At 38.4% G+C, this 21,734-nt stretch overlaps 1 protein-coding gene across 33 annotated transcripts in view; it reads right to left on the minus strand.

The window, feature by feature from the left end:
* DST (dystonin) overlaps nucleotides 1-21,734 on the minus strand; it is a 497,218-nt gene that overhangs the window by 216,213 nt on the left and 259,271 nt on the right. Inside the window, exon 1 of one of the 33 annotated variants that reach the window (XM_016955702.4) lies at nucleotides 17,862-20,609. The exons of the other annotated variants lie outside the window; for them this stretch is intronic. Within the exon in view, the coding sequence (XP_016811191.2) occupies nucleotides 17,862-18,623 (762 nt within the window). The 5' untranslated portion in view covers nucleotides 18,624-20,609. Of the gene's footprint in view, nucleotides 1-17,861; nucleotides 20,610-21,734 lie in introns of those variants that run through there. 33 annotated transcript variants of the gene reach the window in all.

Consider the following 21,734-nt stretch of genomic DNA (forward strand, 5'->3'; position numbering starts at 1 on the left):
GGTCTTGAACTCCTGACCTCGGGTGATTCACCCGCTTCGGCCTCCCAAACTGCTGGGATTACAGGCGTGAGCCACTGCACCTGGCCTCACTTTCTTCATCTTTAAAACTTACATAATAACAACAACCTATCCAAAACAGAAATCAAGAAAGCAATCCCATTAACAATAGCTTAAAAAAAAGACTTAGTAATAAATTTAACCAAGGAGATAAAAGACCTTTATACTGAAAACACTGATGAAAGAAATTAGTCATGAATAAATGGATAGATATCCCATGTTCATTCATGAATTTGAAGAATTAACACTGTTAAAATGTCCATACTAGCCAAAGCAATCTACAGATTCAATGCAATCCCTATCAAAATTCTCATGACACTTTGCACAGAAATAGAAGAAACAATCCTTCAATTTGAATGGAACCACAAAAGACCCCAAATAGTCAAAGCAATCTTGAGCAAAATGAACAAACCTGGAAGCGTCACACTCTACCTGACTTCAAAATATACTACAAATCTATATTAAGAAAAAGAGCATGGTACTGACACGAAAACAGACAGACCAGTGGAACAACAGAGAGCCCAGAAATAAACCATGCATTTATGGTCAATTGATATTTGACAAAGATGCCAATAACACACAATGGAGAAAGAACAGTCTCTTCAATAAATGATGTCTGAAAAACTGGATATCCACATAAAGAAGAATGATATTAGACCCTTATCTCACACCATATACAAAAATCAACTCAAACTGGATTAGAGACTTACACGTAAGACCTAATATTATAAAGCTACTAAAGAAAATGTAAGGAAAAGTGTCTTGACTTTGGACTGGGCAATGATTTTTTGGATATGACTCCAAAAGCACAAGTAAGAAAAGCAAAGACAGAAAAATGAGATTACAGCAAATGAAAAAGCTTCTGCACAGCCAAAGAAACAATAAACAAAGAGACATATTGCAGAATGGGAGAAAATATGTGCAAACCATTCATCTTATAATGAGTTAATATCCAAAATATATAAGGAACTAAAACAACTCGGTAATAAGAAAACAAAAAACTTGGCCGGATGTGGTGGCTCACGCCTGTAATCCTAGCACTTTGGTAGGCCAAGGCAGGCAGATCATGAGGTCAGGAGATCGAGACCATTCTGGCCAACATAGTGAAACCCCATCTCTACTAAAATACAAAACATTATCTGGGCATGGTGGCACGTGCCTGTAATCCCAGCTACTCGGGAGGCTGAGGTAGGGGAATCACTTGAACCCAGGAGGCGGAGGTTGCAGTGAGCTGAGATTGCACCACTGCACTCCAGCCTGGTGAGAGAGCAATGCTCCATCTCAATAAATAAATAAATAAACAAATAATTCAATTTAAAATAAAGAAAGGATATCATAATAGACATTTCTCAAAACAAGGCATACAAATGGCCAACAGGTATATGAAAAAATGATCAATATCACTAAGCAGTGAAGAAATGCAAATTAAAACCACAATGAGGTATCACCTCACACCTGTTAGAATGGCTAGTCTCAAAAAAAAGGAAAGATAACAAGTGGTTTTTGTTTGTTTGTTTGAGACGGAGTCTCGCTCTGTCGCCCAGGCTGGAGTGCAGTGGGGCAATCTCAGCTCACTGCAATCTCCACCTCCTGGGTTCAAGCATTCTCCTGCCTTAGCCTCCCGAGTAACTGGCACTACAGGTGCCCACCACGACACCTGGGTAATTTTTTGTATTTTTAGTAAAGACGGGGTTTTGCCATATTGGCCAGGCTGGTCTTGAACTCCTGACCTCAGGTGATCTACCTGCCTCAGCTGCCCAAAGTGCTGGGATTACAGGCGTGAGCCACTGCACCCAGCTGATAGCAAGTTTTGTTAAGAATGTGGAGAATAGGGAACTTTTGCACTGTTGGTGGGAATGTAAGTTAGTAAAACCATTATGGAAAACAGTATAGAGGTGCCCAAAAAATTAAAAATAGAACTACCATATAATCCAGCAATCCCATTACTGGGATTATTACTTGGATATATATCCAAGGGAAATCTGTATGTCAAAGATATACACTCCCATGTATAATGCAGCATTATTCACAATGGCCAAGATAAGGAATCAATCTAGGTGTCCATCAACTGAAGAATGAATTTTAAAAATGTGATATATACAAACAATACAGTACTGATCAGCCTTAAAAAAAAAAGGAGGAAATGTAGTTATTAACAACAACATGGATGAAACTGGAGGGAATGTTAAGCAAAATAAATCAGGCACATAAAGACAAATATTGAATGATCTCACTTATATGTAGAATCTAAAAAAGTTGAACTCATAGAAGTGGGGAGAGTAGAACGGTGGTTACCAGAGGCTGCGGGGTGGTTGGGGTGGAAGTGATTGGGGCGATATCGGTCAAAGGATGCAAAATTTCAGTTAAGAGGAATAAATTTCTCTTACACAACATAGTGACTATAGTCAGTAACGATGTACTGCATTCTTTAAAATTTCTAAAAGAGTAGATTTTAAGTGTTTTCACCTCAAAAATGTAAGTACTGAAGTAATGTATATGTTAATTACTTGAATTTCATAAGATGTTGTACATGATAAATATATGCAATTTGTATTTGTCAATTTAAAAAAACTTAAATATAATAACATCCTCCTTTGGTGGTTCTAAAGATTAAATAAAAACAGTCATATCAAGTGCTTATCACAGCGCCGCCACATAGAAAATTCTACAAATGTTAGCTTCTCCCACCACTACTTATCTATCTATCCCTTTTCTCCTACCACTACTTATCTACCATCCATCCATCTATCCATCCATCTATCTGAGATGGGGTCTCACTCTGTTGCTAGGCTGAAGTGCAGTGGCAAGATCATAGCTCACTGCAGCCTCAAACTCCTGGGCTCAACTGATCCTCCCACCTCAGCCTCCCAAACAGCTAGGACCACCACCATGTGCCACTATGTCTGGCTAATTCTTTTAAATTTTCTGTGAGACAGGGGTCTCTTTTTGTTGTCCACGAACTGCTGGCTTCAAGTGATCCTCCCACATTGGCCTCCCAAAGTGCTGGGATTATAGGCATGAACCACAGCACCTAGCCCCACCATAATTTTATTATCTGCAGTAGTATTGCTTCCTAAAGCTTTTCACCAATCTGTCAGGTAGCACCAAAACAAACAAAATACTTTATACCAGAGTTCCTTTCAGAAACTTGAAGCCTTCATGCCTCACATCCTGGTCATTGCTGGCTACTGCCCAAATTCAAGTTCTTCCTGTCACTGAGCCTCTCCTGCCCATATTTGATCTGGGCTTCATCTCTCCTGACCCAGCTTGCTACCATTCCCAAACTTCCAAAAATATCTACCCCATGGTAAACAAAGTCTCATGTCTTCAATACCTTAAACTGCTTTTATCTTTTTACTGAACCCCAAGTATCCCCCATGGCAATAACTAAAATTCAGCCAAGTCCCAGACTCCACTAGGCCCACAGGCGGGGCAGGTGAATTCTAACTCCTCCACTGATGCAAAACCAGTGGTTTTCAAATCATTACCTGTAAGTACAAAAAAAATCATTTTTACATTGTAGGCCAGTCTTGCTCTCTGGCTCTCCTCCTTCCTCTCCTTAAACACGATGCTCGCATCCCTCAAAGATGTGGCACCTGGCTGTGTGCCTGGACACCCAAATGCCATCTCCACGTAGCACCCACCATCAGTGCTTTGTTTCTTCATTTCAGCCAGTCATACACCTACATCCTGGATCTCATCATCTTGAACCAGAACTAGTCTACCTCAGGTATTTAACTTCTAAAAGTAGTTTCCTATTCTTCCAGCACTTTCCTTTGCTAATTCTAGCTAAACCAATTATCTGGCTTCATCAACATCTCACATTCCTTGACATGCCCAATTTTCTTCCTATCTATGAACGGTAGAGGAAGAAACATAATTTTTTCTTCAACTCTCATAAATTCTTATTTGGAACAGATCCCTGTAACAAAAGATAGATTAACTAGAGAAAAACGAAGAGTAGTTTATTATTATAATATGTATATTTCATATATACTTGGGGGACAGGGTGGGCTGTGGGAGACCAGAAGATGCCATGTCAAAATAAAAGCTTGTTGAGCTAAAGGCAATTAAGTAGCAGCAGATGCAGGAAAGCTCTCTACTCTCCATTTGCCTAAAAGCAGGACACAGATTTACAAAGACAAAAGGTATCCTGTCCCCCTCTACCAGAGAGAAAAACATTAACCAATAAAGATAACTTTAGACTGTTATGGGCCTGGAGATGGGACCAAAATTATCTACATGAACAAGCTTTACTAACGGGCCTTTGTCTGCCATTTCTTTCCCTTCCCACAAATTGCTGCTGCCAGAGACTCAAAGTTTTTTTCTTTTCTCTTGTCATTTCTCTAAAAATGTACTGCCCTTTGTTGAAGACACTATATAAAATGGAATTCAAAGCTGCCTCTGAGAACTGCTCATTCCCTGGGCTCTTCCATGTATGTATGAAACATACATGTTAATAAACTGTCTTTCTCTTATCAATCTGTCTTTTGTTGTAGGCATCCATTCCAGCTAACTTACGAGGGTTGAAGAAAATTATTTTTCTTCCTGTACAGATGCCCCTTCTATCTTTACATCCTTCTCTGTTTGTCTTGTACTATATTATTTATCATTTCCACCACTTCCTTGCTAATATCCGTAAGTCCGTCACATCTTTGTCCTTACTCTGCAACCACTCCACCACCAAACCTTAATCCTGATCAGTCCAGCTGCATGTCTTCTCTGCTTTCACCCTAAGCTATAAACGTCTACCAGAGAAAAGCATACCACCATGTGGACTCCTGCCACCACAAATTCCAGGCCTGCAACCTCAGCTAGGTACTCAAAGAAATGTGGCAATTCTTCTTGGTGTCCTAACTGGCCAGCTCTTTCACCCCTCACAATATTGCTTTTAGTTATTTACTATTTGGCTGGGTGTGGTGGCTCACACCTGTAATCCCAACACTTTGGGAGGCCAAGGCAAGAGGATCACTTGAGCCCAGGAGTTCAAGACCAGCCTGGGCAACATAGGAAGACTATGTCTCATTAAAAAAAAAAAAAAAAATTAGCTGGGTACAGTGCCACGTGCCTGCGGTCCAAGCTTCCTCGGGCCCCTGAGGTGGGAGGATCACCTGGGCCCAGGAGGTCAAGGTTGCAGTGAGCCATGACTATGCCACTACACTCCAGCCTGGTGAAAGTAAAACTCCATCTCCAAAAATAAAAATTCTTCACTACTTGTCTAAAACTACCTACCCTACCACATCTACTTTCATGTTTTTATGTTTAGCAAACAAATTTCATCTCCTCCTTTATTGAGAAAATAGCTACATAAGTAAGAACCCCCTTCTGTCCTGCTGCCCACAAACTTTGCTCCCATATGACCTCCTTTTCTCTTGGAGTTTAAATCCTTTCACCTCCAACTTCCTAGCGATCTCATTCTACCAATAATTCCCTCTCACGTGGGTCTCTCAGTATTTAAAATATCCAAATCTCTTCCATCCTAAAATAAATAAAAATAATCTTCATGAACTCAATTCCCTCTTTACTTAACACCATCTCTCTCCCATTCTCTTCTTAGGAAAGCTACCTAAAAAAGTATTCTGTATTTTCTTGTCTCTATTATCTTCACACCTCTACCTGTTTTGATTTGGCCTCTTTCTTACCATTCCACTAAAACTAAGTAAAGGTGACCAGACAAAGTGAGGGAGTTCTTGTTCATAACTCTATTTTTCCAATAAAGAAGAAAATTAGATTGTTAACATAATAGAAGTGATGGGTAGAGGGATGCTGATGAGTTGAAAGATATTGTGAGAGATCATCTATCGCCTCTTCCTTCACAGTCTCACTCATTCAGCAAACACTCATAAATGTCCACTTGTACCATTAACAGGCATTGGTTATACAACCATCCTCATGGAGCTTACAGTCTAATGACAGAAACACCATGGAGAAGAGCTTAAGGGTTGTTTTCCCATCCTTCCATTTTCTAATCCTGATCTCACTGAGGCATCTGTCACTGGCAATCTTTCTTCTTTGGCTTCCACAACGTCACCCCTTCCAGGCTTTCCTCCGGCCTCTCTAGCCATTCCTTCTCAGTCTTCATTAGAGGCTCCTCTGTTACCCAACCTTTAACATTATTCCCCAGGGCATAGGCCTCAGGCCTCTTTCCTCCACTCTCCTCACTCTCCCTGGATCATCTCTACCACAATGGCTTTAACTGCCACCTTGACAGGGTTGACTCCCACATCCCTATATCCCATCCCAAACCTTATCCCTAAACCCATCTCCCTATCATACACTTCTATTGCAATAGTAAAACTAACCATGTATTGACCACTTAAATGAGCCAGACACTGTGCTTAAGCTCTTCATAAAAATTACCTTATAATCTTTACAATATACAATATCATTTTACAAATGACAAAGAGACATAAAGTAATAACATGACCTGCTCAAGTTCACCCAAATTACTAATAGGTAGAAGTCAAATTTGAACTTGAATCTGTCTGGCTACAAAGCTGATACTCTTAACCACTGTGCTATATCTCACAGCCCCTTCAAACTCAATGTATTGAGAACTTAATTTCTCATTTTCCTTCCTGTATTTCCTCCTGCATTCCTAGCTCAGAGAATGGCCCCACCATTTACCCAGTTGCCCCCAAATAAAAGAAGCTGCTGGAGTCATCCTTGATGCGTTTTCAACCTCTGTGCCCACATCCAATTGGTAACACAGTCCTCTGCAGCCTCATCTCTCCTCCCTGCCCTCTGACACCCACCCCAAACACTCCTTGTGCTCCAGCCACAGTGAACTACTTCTACTTCCTCAATAAGAATGCATTTCCACAAGATACTATGCATTCATATGTACCACTCTCTACCCAGAGAAAGCCCTCACCAATTCCCATCCTGTGCTACTCCTCCACTCATCCTTCTCCTTGAGGAAGCCCCAGCTGATTCTGCCTCAGGGGTCTGTGTAAGGGACCTGACCATCTTCTGTGCTTTTGAAAGTACTCCACTCATACTGGTATAATAGCAGTACCTCTTGTGTGTCATTATTGTCTCTTGTTAGATCTTCTAGCCCTCTAATATGTGAGCAGTATATCCTGAAAGATAATGTCTTATTTGCCTTAGTGTTATAATGCCTAGCTAGGGCAGTGCTTGGCACATTACAGATACTCAGTAAATATCCAATGGACAAATGACTTTATGATTGAGTTGGACACCTTGAGAATCTGCATTAATTCATTAAGGAGACCAGGATTCTCTTGGTCACTTCTGCTTTATCATATATTTCAAGGTCCCACTGGGGAGAAGAGGCTTTATTACCTACAGTGGACATGCAGCACCCAACCAATCCACCTATGAAAATGTCACTAAGCCAAATGGGTTTTGTTTGCTTATTATTTACAAAATACAAAACACACGTCTGACAACATTTTTCAAAAAACCTATTTTGGCACTGTGTAAAAATAACCAAAACCTAGTGTTTGTCCTACAAGTTCAAAGAGAGTGTAACGGGGAGGTCAACATGCCTACATAAAACATCTTATGTCATAAATCCAAGTGAACTCATTCTGGACCTTGGCAATCAAAAAGTCGTCACTTTTATTTTACTTCTTCGTATGTTTGTTTTTGAGACAGAGTCTTGCTGTGCCACCCAGACTGGAGTGCAATGGCACCATCATGGCTCACTGCAGTGTTGATCCCCCAGGCTCAAGCAATCCTCCCACCTCGGCCTCCCAGAATGCTGGGATTACAGGCATGAGGCACCGTACCTGGCCTATTTTACCTTTTCACTTCACATAAGTAAGCTCAAAAACTGAAATAAAAATATTGAAAACTAAGCTCAGCCTAAAAAACATCACTACCAACAACCAAAAAACCCTCACACTCTTTCTTACATCTGCTTTTCTTTTTCCGTCATTACCTCTACTCTTACACACAACACTGATACTTTACCCCATGTTTTCCCTTCTCCTTCTGGAGAGAGCTGAGACAACAGTCAATGACTGAAACACCAATAACTGGAACTAAAAGAAGGTGCAGAGGATTGTGGTTGAGAATCTGCAAGGAGGGAATTTGGACAGGCAAAGTTCAAACCAAAGAAGAAAGCTTGACTCCATTTCACATAGTTCCAACAGTGCTGTCACCAGACATATGCCTGCTCATGGTCAGTCAGGGATGTAAAACAACGTAAGTTTTGTTTCACTGTGCAAGTCTGACCAAGTGCCTCATGGAGCATGGTCAGGCAATGTGAGCCACAGTCTCAAAAAACAGCTGAAAAGGACATAATAAATATGAGAGAACAAGCAGAATATGTTGCTCTGCAGTCTGGGAACCAAAGCAACCAGTGCTGGAACTCTCAAATGATAAAAGGATGAGTTAACCCAACTCTTCTGAATCTGCCTTATATTTGTTGGCTCATTCTACAAAACACTCAACTGTTAGTTTCTCATGCCCCTAAGGAAGATATTAAGTTAGTACAAAAGTATTTGCAGTTCTTGCCATTACTTTTAATGGCAATTTATTCACACACCTAATAATATGGATATATTAACTGTTCTAAGACTGATTTCTGTAGGAAGAAGGGGGTCTTATATCCCCATTTTCTCTCTTCCCACTATCAACTTGAGTCAAGGCAACTATTATCTCTAGTCTAGATTGTTACCACTAGTCTGGAATGTCAATACCAACATGTTTTGAAACACATTCGTGATACACCTTGAATAATATTGGGCTTCTACCTTCTTCTGGAACTAAGCCTCCATGTCTGGATTAGTAACAGCCTCCTAACTAGTCTCGCTGTACCAAATATTATTGTACTCTCATTCCCAAAATGGTGTGTTCTTTACTGTGCCAGTGCGGTAATCCAGATTCAAGCAATTCTCCTCTTCTCTTCTATGATCAAATCATATTAATATCAAGTTATATGAACCATATGTTTCCTCTCTCCTACGGTAGTTTGTTCAAGCTACTTCTACCCTTGGAACATTCTCCCCATACTCAACGTGACATGGCACATTTCAGGTGCTCAATAACTCTCTACTGAATAAATGGAGAGCAGGAGACTCAAGAGAGCAGGAACAAAGGAAGTATTAAAGACAGAAAAAGTATGAAAGATCAGAAACACACGTTTCCTGCTTTCATTTTGTATGAATGAGTTTTAACCCTGCCATGTAAACTTTGTCATTTCAGAAAATCAAAAGGTTTCCAATTAACCTCACTTTCCGATAATAACAGAATGCCCTTACCAATGCACAAAAGTGTCCAATGGGGAACACAAGCCTCGAGACCACTCAATGAGAACCTAGTGTCAAGCAAGAAAGCTAAGCTTCATCTGAATCACTTATCTAAAAAAATTTCATGAACTTTACATCGTATATAGCTTCAAAATGTCTTTTCAATAAAAGAAAACAAGCCAACCTATCTCATCTTATAGCACACTGATTTCATTCACAGCTTATTACTAAATGACCCACTTACTGCTAAATGAATTGCAACAGCCTCACCCATGTTAGTCAGCTGAATCTGTAAACGTGAAAGTCCTATGAGCAAAGTCAATGCCACCAGACAACTGGGCAACAGAAGCACCCTATTTTTACAGATGCTGTCATGGTTATGGCATGCACTGAGTACACAGGAACTGCCAACTCCAAAGTTGACTTAGATATTCCCCGAAAGCTTATTCACTTTTTTAAAAAGTATGTATTTTATTATTCCATACAAAGAAAATAATGCAATTTTTATTTTTAAACATTTTTAAATAACTGTATAATTTAAAGTGTTATCAAATAATCTAAATAATTTATGTCAATAGTAGAAAAAGCAACATCTCTGAAGTTAAGAAAACAGAGATATTTAACTTAAAGAAAGTTATATAATGAAGATTAAGAAATCATGGGGATTCAAACTGAAGGAAAGCAGAGATATTTGGCGATGCCCTCCTCTCACTACTGAACAAGCTTAGACTAAAAGAGGTGATGTCATTTGCGTAAGGTCTCACAGCATGCTAGCAGGAGACCTAGGGTATGAGCCCAGGTCTCCTACATTCTGGTACAGAATTTACAAGAGAATGGCATTTCTCCTTCATGTTTAGAAAAGAAATCTATCCTTACAAGTCAGACTAATTTTTCTTCTGTTTCGGTAGCCACAGTAATCCAGCTTCCTCTCAGTGCACCTACTGCCAGGAAAATGGCTGCACATAGATAGGTCATGAAAGGGAATCCCTTGGCTTTGCCTCACTCCTAAAGGCAGACCCTTTTCACTGGAGCTTCTCGGCTTCTATACTGGCAAAGGAGCTGATACACAGAACACTACACATTTTCAGAGGAAGATACCGTCCTGGATCTCTCACATGAACTGGATGTCAGGGTCCATAAAAATTTTCCTCACGAGACCAGTTGTACCTCCTTAACCAACAGCCCCCACCCACCCCCCCACCCCCCCACCCCCCACCCCACACAGAAGAGCAGATTTGCCTCTGGCATTATGTTCTCTTCCTCTCTCATATCAGTTACTCTCAATAACGCTTTTGAAATGTATCTGTACTAGTGAAGTGTAAATAACCAAAATGAGCTTCAAAAATTGGTTCCAGACCTAAGTAAACTAAAGAGCTTCTGCACAGCCAAAGAAACTATCAACAGAGTAAACAGACAACCTACTTTTAACATGGAATAAATATTTGCAGACTATGCATCTGAAAAAGAACTAATACCCAGAATCTATAAGGACCTTAAACAAATCAACAAGGAAAAAACACATGACACTTCTGTTCATGTCCATTGCCCGCTTTTTAGTGATGTTGATACTTCTCAAAAGAAGTCATACAAGCGGCCAACAAACATATGAAAAAATGCTCAATATCACTGATCATTAAAGAGATGTAAATCAGAACCACAATGAGATACCATCTCACACCAGTCAGAATGGTCATTATTAAAAAGTCAAGGCTGGGTGGCTTATGGCAAGGCAGGTGGATCACCTGAGGTCAGGGGCTGGAGAACAGCCTGGCCAACATGGTGAAACCTCGTCTCTACTAAAAACACAAAAATTAGCCAGGCGTGGTGGTGGATGTCTGTAATCCCAGCTACTCGGGAGGCTGAGGCAGGAGAATCACTTGAAGAGCAGAGATCACGCCACTGAATTCTAGCCTGGGCAACAGAGTGAGACTCTGTCTCAAAAAAAATAAAAATCAAAATTAAAAAAAGTTCAAAAAAGTAACACACGTTGGTGCGGTTGCAGAGAAAAAGGGATGCTTATACACTGTTAGTGGAAACGCAAATAGTTCAGCCCCTGTGGAATGCAGTTTGGAGATTTCTCAAAGGACTAAAAGCAGAACTATCATTCAACCCAGTAGTCCCATTACTGGGTATATAACCAAATGAAAATAAATCATTCTTCTAAAAAGACATCTGCACTCGTATGTTTATCACAGCACTAGTCACAATAGCAAAGACATGGGAATCAACCTAGGTGTCTGTCAACAATGGACTGGATAAAGAAAATGTGCTACATACAGCCATACATAGAATACTACCCAGCCATAAAATGAAAAAGCAAAATCATGTCCTTTGCAAAAACACGGATGCAGCTGGAAGCCATTACACTAAGTGAATTAACACAGGAACAGAATACCAAAAACCACATTTTCTGACTTATCAGTGACAGCTAAACATTGAGTACACACAGATACAGAGACGGAACAATAAACACTGGGTATTCCAAAAGTGGGGATCATAAGAGTGGGAGAAGGGTTGAAAAACTACCTATCAAGTATTACATGACAGGATCATTGGAAGCTCTAACCTCAGGATCATGCAATATACCCATGTAGCAAACCTGCACATGTACCCACTGAATCTTAAATATTTTTTTAAATGGTTCCTTCCAAGGTATTTCTATTCCAACAAATTGACAGGGTTTTCATTGTTGTTGTTTTGTTTTTTATTTTTGTTTTAGTTTCATGCTACCTTATCTAAGAAGGCTAACAAAGTTTTAAGCTAACTATGGAATTTGAAGAATACAGTCAGCACACTGTATGACACATAATAGATACTTAGTAAATATTTGCTAAAGAAATGAGAGGATGAATGAAGGTGGGATCACAGGGGGAGGGAAGGTGGCAGCCTGCTCTGGTTATACAGAATGCTCTGTGTCTAAAGGAGAGAAAGAAGTGTCCCGTTAAAAGTTTTGAAAACTTACAGAATTCTTTCTACTTAAAGGATGATCACAAAGTATTTCCTCTTTTCTCCAGAAACAGAAGACAAAAGGATATAAGTTATAAAGCACTTTACAGTCTCCTAAGTCTTTTTCACATATGTGACCTCGTTTAATCCTCAAAACAAGAAACCACCCCAATTTTAAGGATGGGAATAATAAGACCTGCATTGAATGTAAGCCTTCTGACTCAACATCTTGTAAGTTCTCCTCCCCTACTCTGCCAAGCTAAGTGACTCCCCGTAACACTGCTGAGGGAGCTATACCTATCCATGGACCACCTCCTTCTACAGAAGCAGAAACTGACTTGTGGGACACACAGTGGATGTAGAAATGATAGCCAAATGTTCTTCTGTGCAGAACACAAATCCCTATTGATTTAGAGGTTTACATACAAAAACGTTAACAAATGAAAATTCAATCCCTTTATATGTTTCTACTAAGATAAAAATAAGGATTATATTCTATTCGAGAGAGTGTAGGTATTAGTAAGAATGAAAGCAGCAAGTCAAAAAGGTCAAGCTCAGGATTCTTCTCCTACCTGATGAGTTTCATTATTGCAAGAGTAAAACCTTAACATCGGTAGGAAGATTGGTGCAAAGCTGTGGATGGCAGCAACTGGAATTCAGTTCCTGTTCCCACTATTTTCTAGCCCTGTGACTTCTCTGGGCCTCAGTTTCTTCTTTTGTAAAATGAGTATAATAATAGAACCTTCTTAGTGTGAGAGACTAAGAGGTACACACACATGGCTGAGAACGGTGCCTGCCCCACAGTGAATGGAGGCGTGTAAGAGGGTATTATATTTCTAAAACTCTTTTATTCACATCACTTGACACTATAGTCAGCAAAAGTAAATTCCGTATTGAATTTGTCAACACAGGCAAATATTTCTAAGCCAAGATGTTTGTTTCCAAGGACAATTTCTTTAAAAATGTTTAAACTATTTTGGCAGAAACAAATGTAATCAACACATTTTTAGCTCTGCTTCCAAGTTAAAAAAAAAAAAAAAGTGTGAAAATGCTTCACAAAATATTTTTAACTGTAAAGATAGCACAAACATTTTTAAAATTTTAACTGGTACAAACTGCCTATATAAGGGAAGGGTGAAATGGAGAACAAAAGTAATTAAAAAGCTGATAAAGTCCAAGTGCTAATGCTCTAAATTGATAACTACTTTGAACAAATTATCATTTACTTATATAAACAGAGGGGAAAAGCTACCTTTTTTTTGTAAAGCCAAGGATTTAAACTGTGCATGTCCTTCATTTAACTTAAAAGGCAGAGAAAGGCATCATGATGATAGGGACCCAAATTCTATACAATTATTCTAAAACTATATTTTCACAAACTGGTTATGAAATCTAAATGACTAGAAATAGTCAAGAGAAATCAATATGAATGTTCATTTTTAAAGAAAGAGATAAAATGGTTCAGCAAGAAATGAGTTAGTCAATTATAGAATGAATGACCTTCGTCTTCAAGATCTGTGGAGCAAGGCTAAACACATTCAGATTTTATCCTGGTCCTTGAATTCCAATCATAAATTTTATAGTCTAAGCTTCATAAAAGAGTTGGTGAGAGAAAAAAATAATGAATAAATATATTTCAGGTAGGTTGAATGTAATTCCTCTCACATTCTGAGATAGCTCTTAATTTTTTTTCAAAGTTTTTTAAATACAAAAGCCAAGGTAATAAAAATATTCAATTCTTCATTATTCAGAGACTGACAATATATTGTGTACAACAGCCACACTCATTTCTTAACCTTCTCTCTTCGGCTTCTTTACTTTAGGCCACTGCACTATTCATTAGCAATTCACCAAAGGATGGAAAGGAACAGAAATGCAGTTCAATTTTCATTACTTAATAGAGTCACCACATGGTTTGCTGAGAAGTTAAACTTATTCCTGATCATCACCCCAGGTGACTAATTCTCAGGTGACTAACTTTACAGCCATGGTCCCTGTCATTTGTTATGAACAAACAATGAGATATAATGCACAAGGAAAAGAGCTACGTTTTACTTATCTCTGAGTGCCTAGTTTGGGTTCAATACATAATAAATGTTTCATAAAGAAATAAAGGAAGAGAGGGAAAGAGAGAGGAGTAATAACACTGGACAAACAAAAAGGCATACACTTATGCACATGAATTCACAGAAATTTAAAACTGGAAAAGAGGTATGTAGGAAAAGGAGGGTAAATTGCCTCAGGTAACAGTTCAACCTGGCAGACAATTTGGGTTAGATCAAAGCTGTACCACTCATTGTTAAGTGAGTTGAGTAAGCTACTTAACTTTCCTGAGACTCAGTTTCCTCATCTATAAAGATGGAGCTCATAACAGAACACTTCAGAGACTTGCTCTGAAGATAAATGTAGTTGTGGAGTGCTTGGAATATAGCAGGACTCAACAAATAGCATTATTATTAGCAGTAGAATCATGATCTAGTACAGTATCCTCCTTTTATAGAAAATGAAACTGAGACCTAGAGAAATAAAGAAGACTGCCTAAGTCATGCAGCTGTCTGGTGGCAAAGCCTGACTAGAAGAACTTCGATCTTCTGCCTGCCAGGCCCGTAGTCCACATTGCTTATCAGAAAACCTACATTAAGAAGAAAATGAAATGGCAAATACTAAGCTAAGGTGATGCTGATTCTCTAAATCTGGTGTGTTTTTAAAAACACAAGAGCAGGTGCCTAAAACATATACAATACTGTCTCATGACAGAAGATATTCTGATTAAATTAAATCTCAAGCAAGGTGTTTTTCAATAAGCAATCTAGAGGATTCTCCTGCAGGGACCCTGGGGCCAGGCTTTGAGAAGTACTGCTGCAGAATAAGAATAGTAAAAAGCTCCCTATCCAACGTCCTGACCCTTAGAATCACCTACAGAGCACCCACCCTTATCTATTACATTAGAATAACTGTAGGTGACATCCAGGCATCTATCTGTTTTGAAATATCTTCAGATGACTCTTACATGTATATGGCCAGCTTAGAGAACCCACAGTCTATAGATGATGAAAACAACTATCTTTGCCAATATCAACTTAACAAAACTGGGAAGAGGTGGGATTTGTGAAACTAAAGAAAAAAGAATGTTTTCTGGAAAGAGCTCAAGGACAAAGGTAGGAAACCTTGTCACAAGGTACAAGGTGAGTCTTCGACAAACAGAAGATCCTTGAAAAAGGTACAAACACTAAGTTCATTACTCCTTGTCTCCCAAAACGATCTACCTTCTGCCACCTGTTTATAACATATCCTTCACAGATGACACTATTAACATCAATTCCTGCTCTAACTTTTTAGCAATCTCCCTTAAATTTCATTGACAAGTAAAACAAGTGGGATGTCGTGCCATAATTTAACTCAGGTAATCTTATTTACCATGTTGCCTTAAGGATTTATTTAACCTGAGTTTCCATTTTTTCATTCTGTATATGAGGCATAGTCTATTTTGCCTATTTCATAGAGTTGTTGGGATGATCAAATGACGCGATGTGTCTGAAACCATTATTCCAATTCCAAAGCAGTATAAAAATCTAATATACTCCTTTTTTACCTACTTATCCTAATAAAAATATAACATGTTGATAACATTTATATGCAGCAGGAAGGGCTGGATGAGTGGCCTCCACAGAGCCCCCCGAACCAGGAAGACCACTCTAGGTCAGCATGTCATTGCAACGACTCAAAAGGGAAGTAGACTGAGAATGATGAATGTCACAGGACTAGGGGAGATCAAGTCAGGTTAAGATAAGCTCAAAAAATTGTATACTATTCTACTTAGAAGTTAACTCAAAAGTTAAGTCCAACCCTACATGCAACTCAGAGCAAAAACTGATCACATAGGGAAGCTATGAAAAAGAACAAACAAAAGGAATGTTGGTTAATCAGTCATTTCCGGGATGAAATGCCAATGAAGCGGCTGGAAGCTCTCATTTGCAACTAATTCTCCAATGAAAAATGTAGAATCCAATGCAAGATAAAGAGTTCTGTGGAAGTTTCCAACCAAAGATAATTAAGAAACAGAGTCAAACACCTCCAAGGTAACAGGAAGAATGTCCTAAGAGGAATAGCTAAACTCTTGATTTGGACTCTTTGTGTGCCACAGAATAAATAAATAGTCTTTATCTGAACTACAGGGACATGAGATGTCAAACCCTTCAGATAAAATAATGACTACCCATTCAGCTTTAACCTAGAAGACGTCAGGCTTTATATACATTGCATTACAGTTATTTCGCAAATCTGACTGGTCAGTTTATGACTTATTTCCACATATATTTTCCATTGAAGGAAAGGCTAATGTACCACTAAGGAAACAGATTATAAAAATTTCCATTAATGCAAAAATGTACAGCTTACTTGAAGCCAAATTATGCAAGAAAACAATTGGAAAACATATGTGAAATTAAACCAAGTGCTTATATTCATAAACATATAGTAGTCAAGTAGTTTTCTTTTGCACTAGCCTTTATGACAGAGCTACATAGATAATGACACAGACTGAATGCTTTCTTTTTAAAATATAACCACTGTAAAATATAAAGAGAACTGATGACATAATATTGGCAAGGTGTAGCGGTGTATCTAAACAGGACACCTTCAGGAGAACTCAGAAACCAAGGTCAGTGATGATGGCGCACACTAACCCTCATAAAACCTCATTCTATCATTATGCAAATGATCTCTGCTCATTGATACAATGACCTTGCCAAGAATGTTTAACAACACAAATATTCTTTATGTTCAGATTTTTTATTAAAAGATAAAGTTAGGAATAGCTTAAAGAAAAAGCCATCAACTCCTGAGTAGTAACATGCAGAGGTTATGTGGATAATACATTTTTTGAGCAATTAAATAAATACCTATCTAATTATATTTTAAAGACAAGTAAAAACCCCAGATAAGTAACTTGTCTAAAGCTAAATATCAGTGTTAGGAATAAAGATCTCAACTTCCTAGTAGTCTGTGTCATTTTCAAATTCCTATGGCATGCTACCCTAACAATTTCTGATTTTAGACTGGGGCTGGGGAATAACATAAAGGAAAAGATGTACCCTAGCCCTCAAAACATATGCACAGAATTGACAGCAATTATGTGAATGTTTCTGCACATGAAAATCAACAGAGAACCAGAATCTGGCTTTTCAAACTCATGAATCAGCAAGTCGGTATTGACTGATAATTTTACAGTATCCTATTATTTGTTACAAAGCTATTGTCTTCTCATGACTATTTCTAATTGAACTTTTACCTACAGTCCAACTAAGCTTCCACAGGCTATTCCACAGGCAAAGTCAAGAATCATGAACCAGAAAAATTCAAAAGATATGCACTCTCTTACTGTAGTGCTTTTTAAAGTCTTCCACCAATAATGAAAACGTACAGGATTTTTAGATTAAAGTGTGGTCAAAGAATGTGCACAGCACAAAAATAAAATCATAACAATCAAACCTGAGGCTACTAACAAAACGCAACAGAAACTCTATGGCTTTTACATACACTAATATGAAAATAACTTTATAAAAGACAAATTAGATGTGAGTCTGATGTGAGCACCTGGAACACTTATTTACTTGAACTCAGACTCCACATTTCACTTACCTCATTTCCATCTGTGTCCTTAGAAACAGAGGACATACTAGTATAAAGGGAATGGCATCTCTTTTTTTTAAACTGAAAATGCTGTGTTGCATGAGGACAAAATCTCTCAGTGTTTTGCTTTTCTTGAATACTGCTATAACTTTTTGGTGGGTCTTCAGCAAACCCACTTTTTTCGAGTGATCTTTCTATACCCGAGGGAATAGAGCTTAAGCTGGCTGCCTTTCGAAAAGAAAAAACATCAGTTTTTTCCTGGAATGTTATTTCGCTTGTGTTGACATCATCTAAATGTTTCTTCCTCTTTGCGCAATATGGAGTGCTGTCTTTTTCTGAAATCCTTTCATCCAGTTCACTAACTTTTACTTCTGTTTCACTGTCTTTAGCAGGAGAAGTGTTCACATGGTCAGACCAACTGCTTACAGCACTCGGCAGAAGTTTCTGTTTAACGCTGTCAGCTACAACTTCTGTATTCTTTTGCTGAATACCATCTCCCAGTGCAGAGTTTAGGGTAACAGATTCCTGCTGTACCAGTCCCCTGGATAAAGGAGCTGGCTGTTCTTTTGAAGGCTGACTGCTGCTCTTCTTCTTGCCTTCATTTTCATTGTTTGCCCCAACTGACTCTTTGTCACCTCCAGTTTTCTTGATCGGTTTTCTTCTGAAATATTTTCTTCCAGGAGAGTATTTTTCAGGGTTCAAAGGAGTTTTGGCAGGATCTACATAGTGTTCTTCTTTCTCAGCTCTTACACATCCACAGACATTCCCCATTTGATTTGTAGGAGATCACAGCTCCATAGATTCACTCATTTCAAAATCCAGAGCTTACTTAGATCCTCTCCATTAAGTCTGAAAATTCCACTCTGACGTCTGTTCCACACAGACTTTATGACCATCCTCTTCAGTCTGAGGCCATTTTGCTTATGAGAAAGGCACACACAAGAAATGCCGTGGCATCCTGCCCAGCCGGTCCGTGTCTCATTAGACACTGTGGCTTATTTCTGGCCACCAATCCTCTTAGACAAACATTACTGCTCACTGTCAAATTACAACACTGATGAGCTCTCAAGGCAAACCCTTAGCTTCACTGTATGAGAAGATTATGACTGTTTTTAACTTTCGGTTTTCCGAAATGCAGATACACTAACGAAGTTTGCACTTAACCTTTGAAACTATTTGGTGGTTCAACGAATGAGAGCAAACAGAAAGCAAACACCAGTCAGGAGAGATTTAGGAAAGTGCCCTTCAAATTTGGATTCAAAGTGCCTTTCAAATTGAATTTCAGAGACTCTCTACCCTCTACCGTATAATTTTTTTTCTTAAGAAATACCAACTAATTTTGGTACTTGCACACAAACACACCAAAAGCTCAAAAATCTCTGTAAATTTTATTAAGACTCTTATTCAAAACAAGTCATAAAAAATAATAAGCTGATTCAATAGCTAGCGGGAGAGATAAGTGCTAAATGCTTATAATTCTCTAATAAAATTGTTTCTAAAAAAATCAGTCCTTTAAAATAGTTTATAATACTTTTCAAATAATACAAATTTCCAAGCCATGACCTTAGCTAATTATTAGGACTTTAATGTGATACCAAATAGATAAATTATATAATTTAAAGCATGAAAGATTTAGCAAAAGGAAATATATGTGCATTCATATATATATATACATATATATGTAGTTAAACTTTATATGTAACTTTTATAATCATACCCTAGTTAAATATTATACAGTTTTTATGAGGGCCTTGCTGGAAAAATAATGAATCAGTATGAGACTTGATTATCTAAGGTGTGCATATTTCTAACACTGAGTCATAGATATGGTAAAAAAAAAAAATTAGAATAGCATGAAATGGATTTACACGAAAGTACAAATCATTTCACTACTAAAAAAATTAATAATTGCCTTTCACTAGGTAGTCTTTAGACTGATCAAAAGATGGAACTCATTATATTCTACTAAGTAAGAATACTCAGTTAGTCAAGTTAGCAATGATACTGCAGATGTTTGTCAATAACAGATCCTGCATTGTAAAATTTTCCTTAATCATTTAAAAACATTCTCCGGTAGCAAAAACTGAACATCCCAGAAGACAAGCTGGTAAAAATAAGGTCTCAGATTTTTTTTTGTTTTTAACTTGATTTTCAGTGTATTCAAAGGTAATGAGTGGTACATTATTCAAGAGACTATAAATGTATAATGGCTGATATTTGTACTAACATGATGGAGGGGCAACCAGTGATCTGCACTCCCCCAATCCTTCCCTCCATCTCTGCTGATGAAGTTTAGATATTTGTCCCCTCCAATTTCCATGTTGAAAATGTGACTCCCAATGTTGGAGATGGGCCTAGTGGGGGGTGTCTGGGTCACAGGGGCGACTCCCTCATGAACGGCTTTTGGCCATCCCCACAGTAATGAGTTCTTACCCACTTAAGAGTTAGTTGTTTGAGGCCAGCAACGGCAGTTCATGCCTGTAATCCCAGCACTTTGGGAGGCCGAGGCAGGTGGATCACCTGAGGTCAGAAGTTAAAGACCAGCCTGGCCAACATGGTAAAACCCTGCCTCTAATAAAAATAGAAAAATTAGCCAGACGTGGTGATGCGTGCCCATATTCCCAGCTACTTGGGAGGCTGAGACAGGAGAGTCACTGGAACCCAGGAGGTGGAGGTTGCAGTGAGCCAAGATTGCACCGCTGCACTCCAGTCTGGGTGACAGAGCGAGACTCCGTCTCAAAAAAAAAAAAAAAAAAAAAAAAGAGTTAGTTCTTTGAAACAGCCTGGTACCTCCTACCCCTCCTCCTCCTTCTCTCTCTCTCTTACCATGTGACAATCCTGCTTCCCCTTTGCCTTCCACCATGACTGAAAAATTTTCTGAGACCTTACCAGAAGCAGATGCCAGGACTATGTCTCTTATACAGCCTGCAGAACCGTGATGATCCAAATAAACCTCTTTTCTGTTCTTTATAAACTACTCAGCCTCAGGTATGCCTTTACAGCAACACAAAATGAACTAATACACCTGCCAAACTAAGCAGCTGTCCATTTCTAGGCCATATACACTGCTACCTCTCCCAGAAATGGCCCAACTTAGTCTGCCTGGTTACTGGCATTCATCTTTCAAAGCCTATCTCTAGTATCTGTGAAAATTTCCTACATTCTCTAAAGCCATTCAGATCCCACTACAATGCTCCTTTCCCATACATTTCTATTTTCATTTATATCACCAATAATATTCATCACCCTATGTTACAGTTAATTTCATGGACACTCTCCCAATAAACAGAACAATATACTTCATTACCTTAGTATCTCTGGATCTAGCATGTGGTGGCTAATGATATAGGATTACTGTAATGATAATGCTTACCTTCAGAAAGCCTGACTGAAAAATAGATTCCATTTATGATGCTATAACAAATATTGTTAAAATAAAACAATTGGTCTTTTGAAATTGCTTCCATTATTTATGTAAAGTATAGAGAAAAAGGCTGAGTCACTGAGTGAGGATGATTACCACTGCTATAAATCTTTATATCTTGGCATAACCAAAAAACAATTCTTATCTCAAGTTATTGTCATACTAAAAAAAGTTATTTCATTTAAATAAGAGAGAACATTTCCATTTAACCAAAACATAGATGTGTTCCATTCCAAATAGATTTTGGTCTAATTTATGAATATTGGTGATAATTTGTTACATCATCTTATAATTAAAGCCCTAAAATACAATGGATTCTAGAACACTATGCCACAGTATATTAGAAGCAAAACTTTTTTTATTTTTTTGAGACAGAGTTTCGCTCCTGTTGCCCAGACTGGAGTGCAATGGCGTGATCTCAGCTCACCACAACCTCTGCCTCCTGGGTTCAAGTGATT

The sequence above is a fragment of the Pan troglodytes genome, chromosome 5 (genome assembly GCF_028858775.2).
Source record: "Pan troglodytes isolate AG18354 chromosome 5, NHGRI_mPanTro3-v2.0_pri, whole genome shotgun sequence".
In the NCBI taxonomy this organism is placed as follows: Eukaryota; Metazoa; Chordata; class Mammalia; order Primates; family Hominidae; genus Pan; species Pan troglodytes.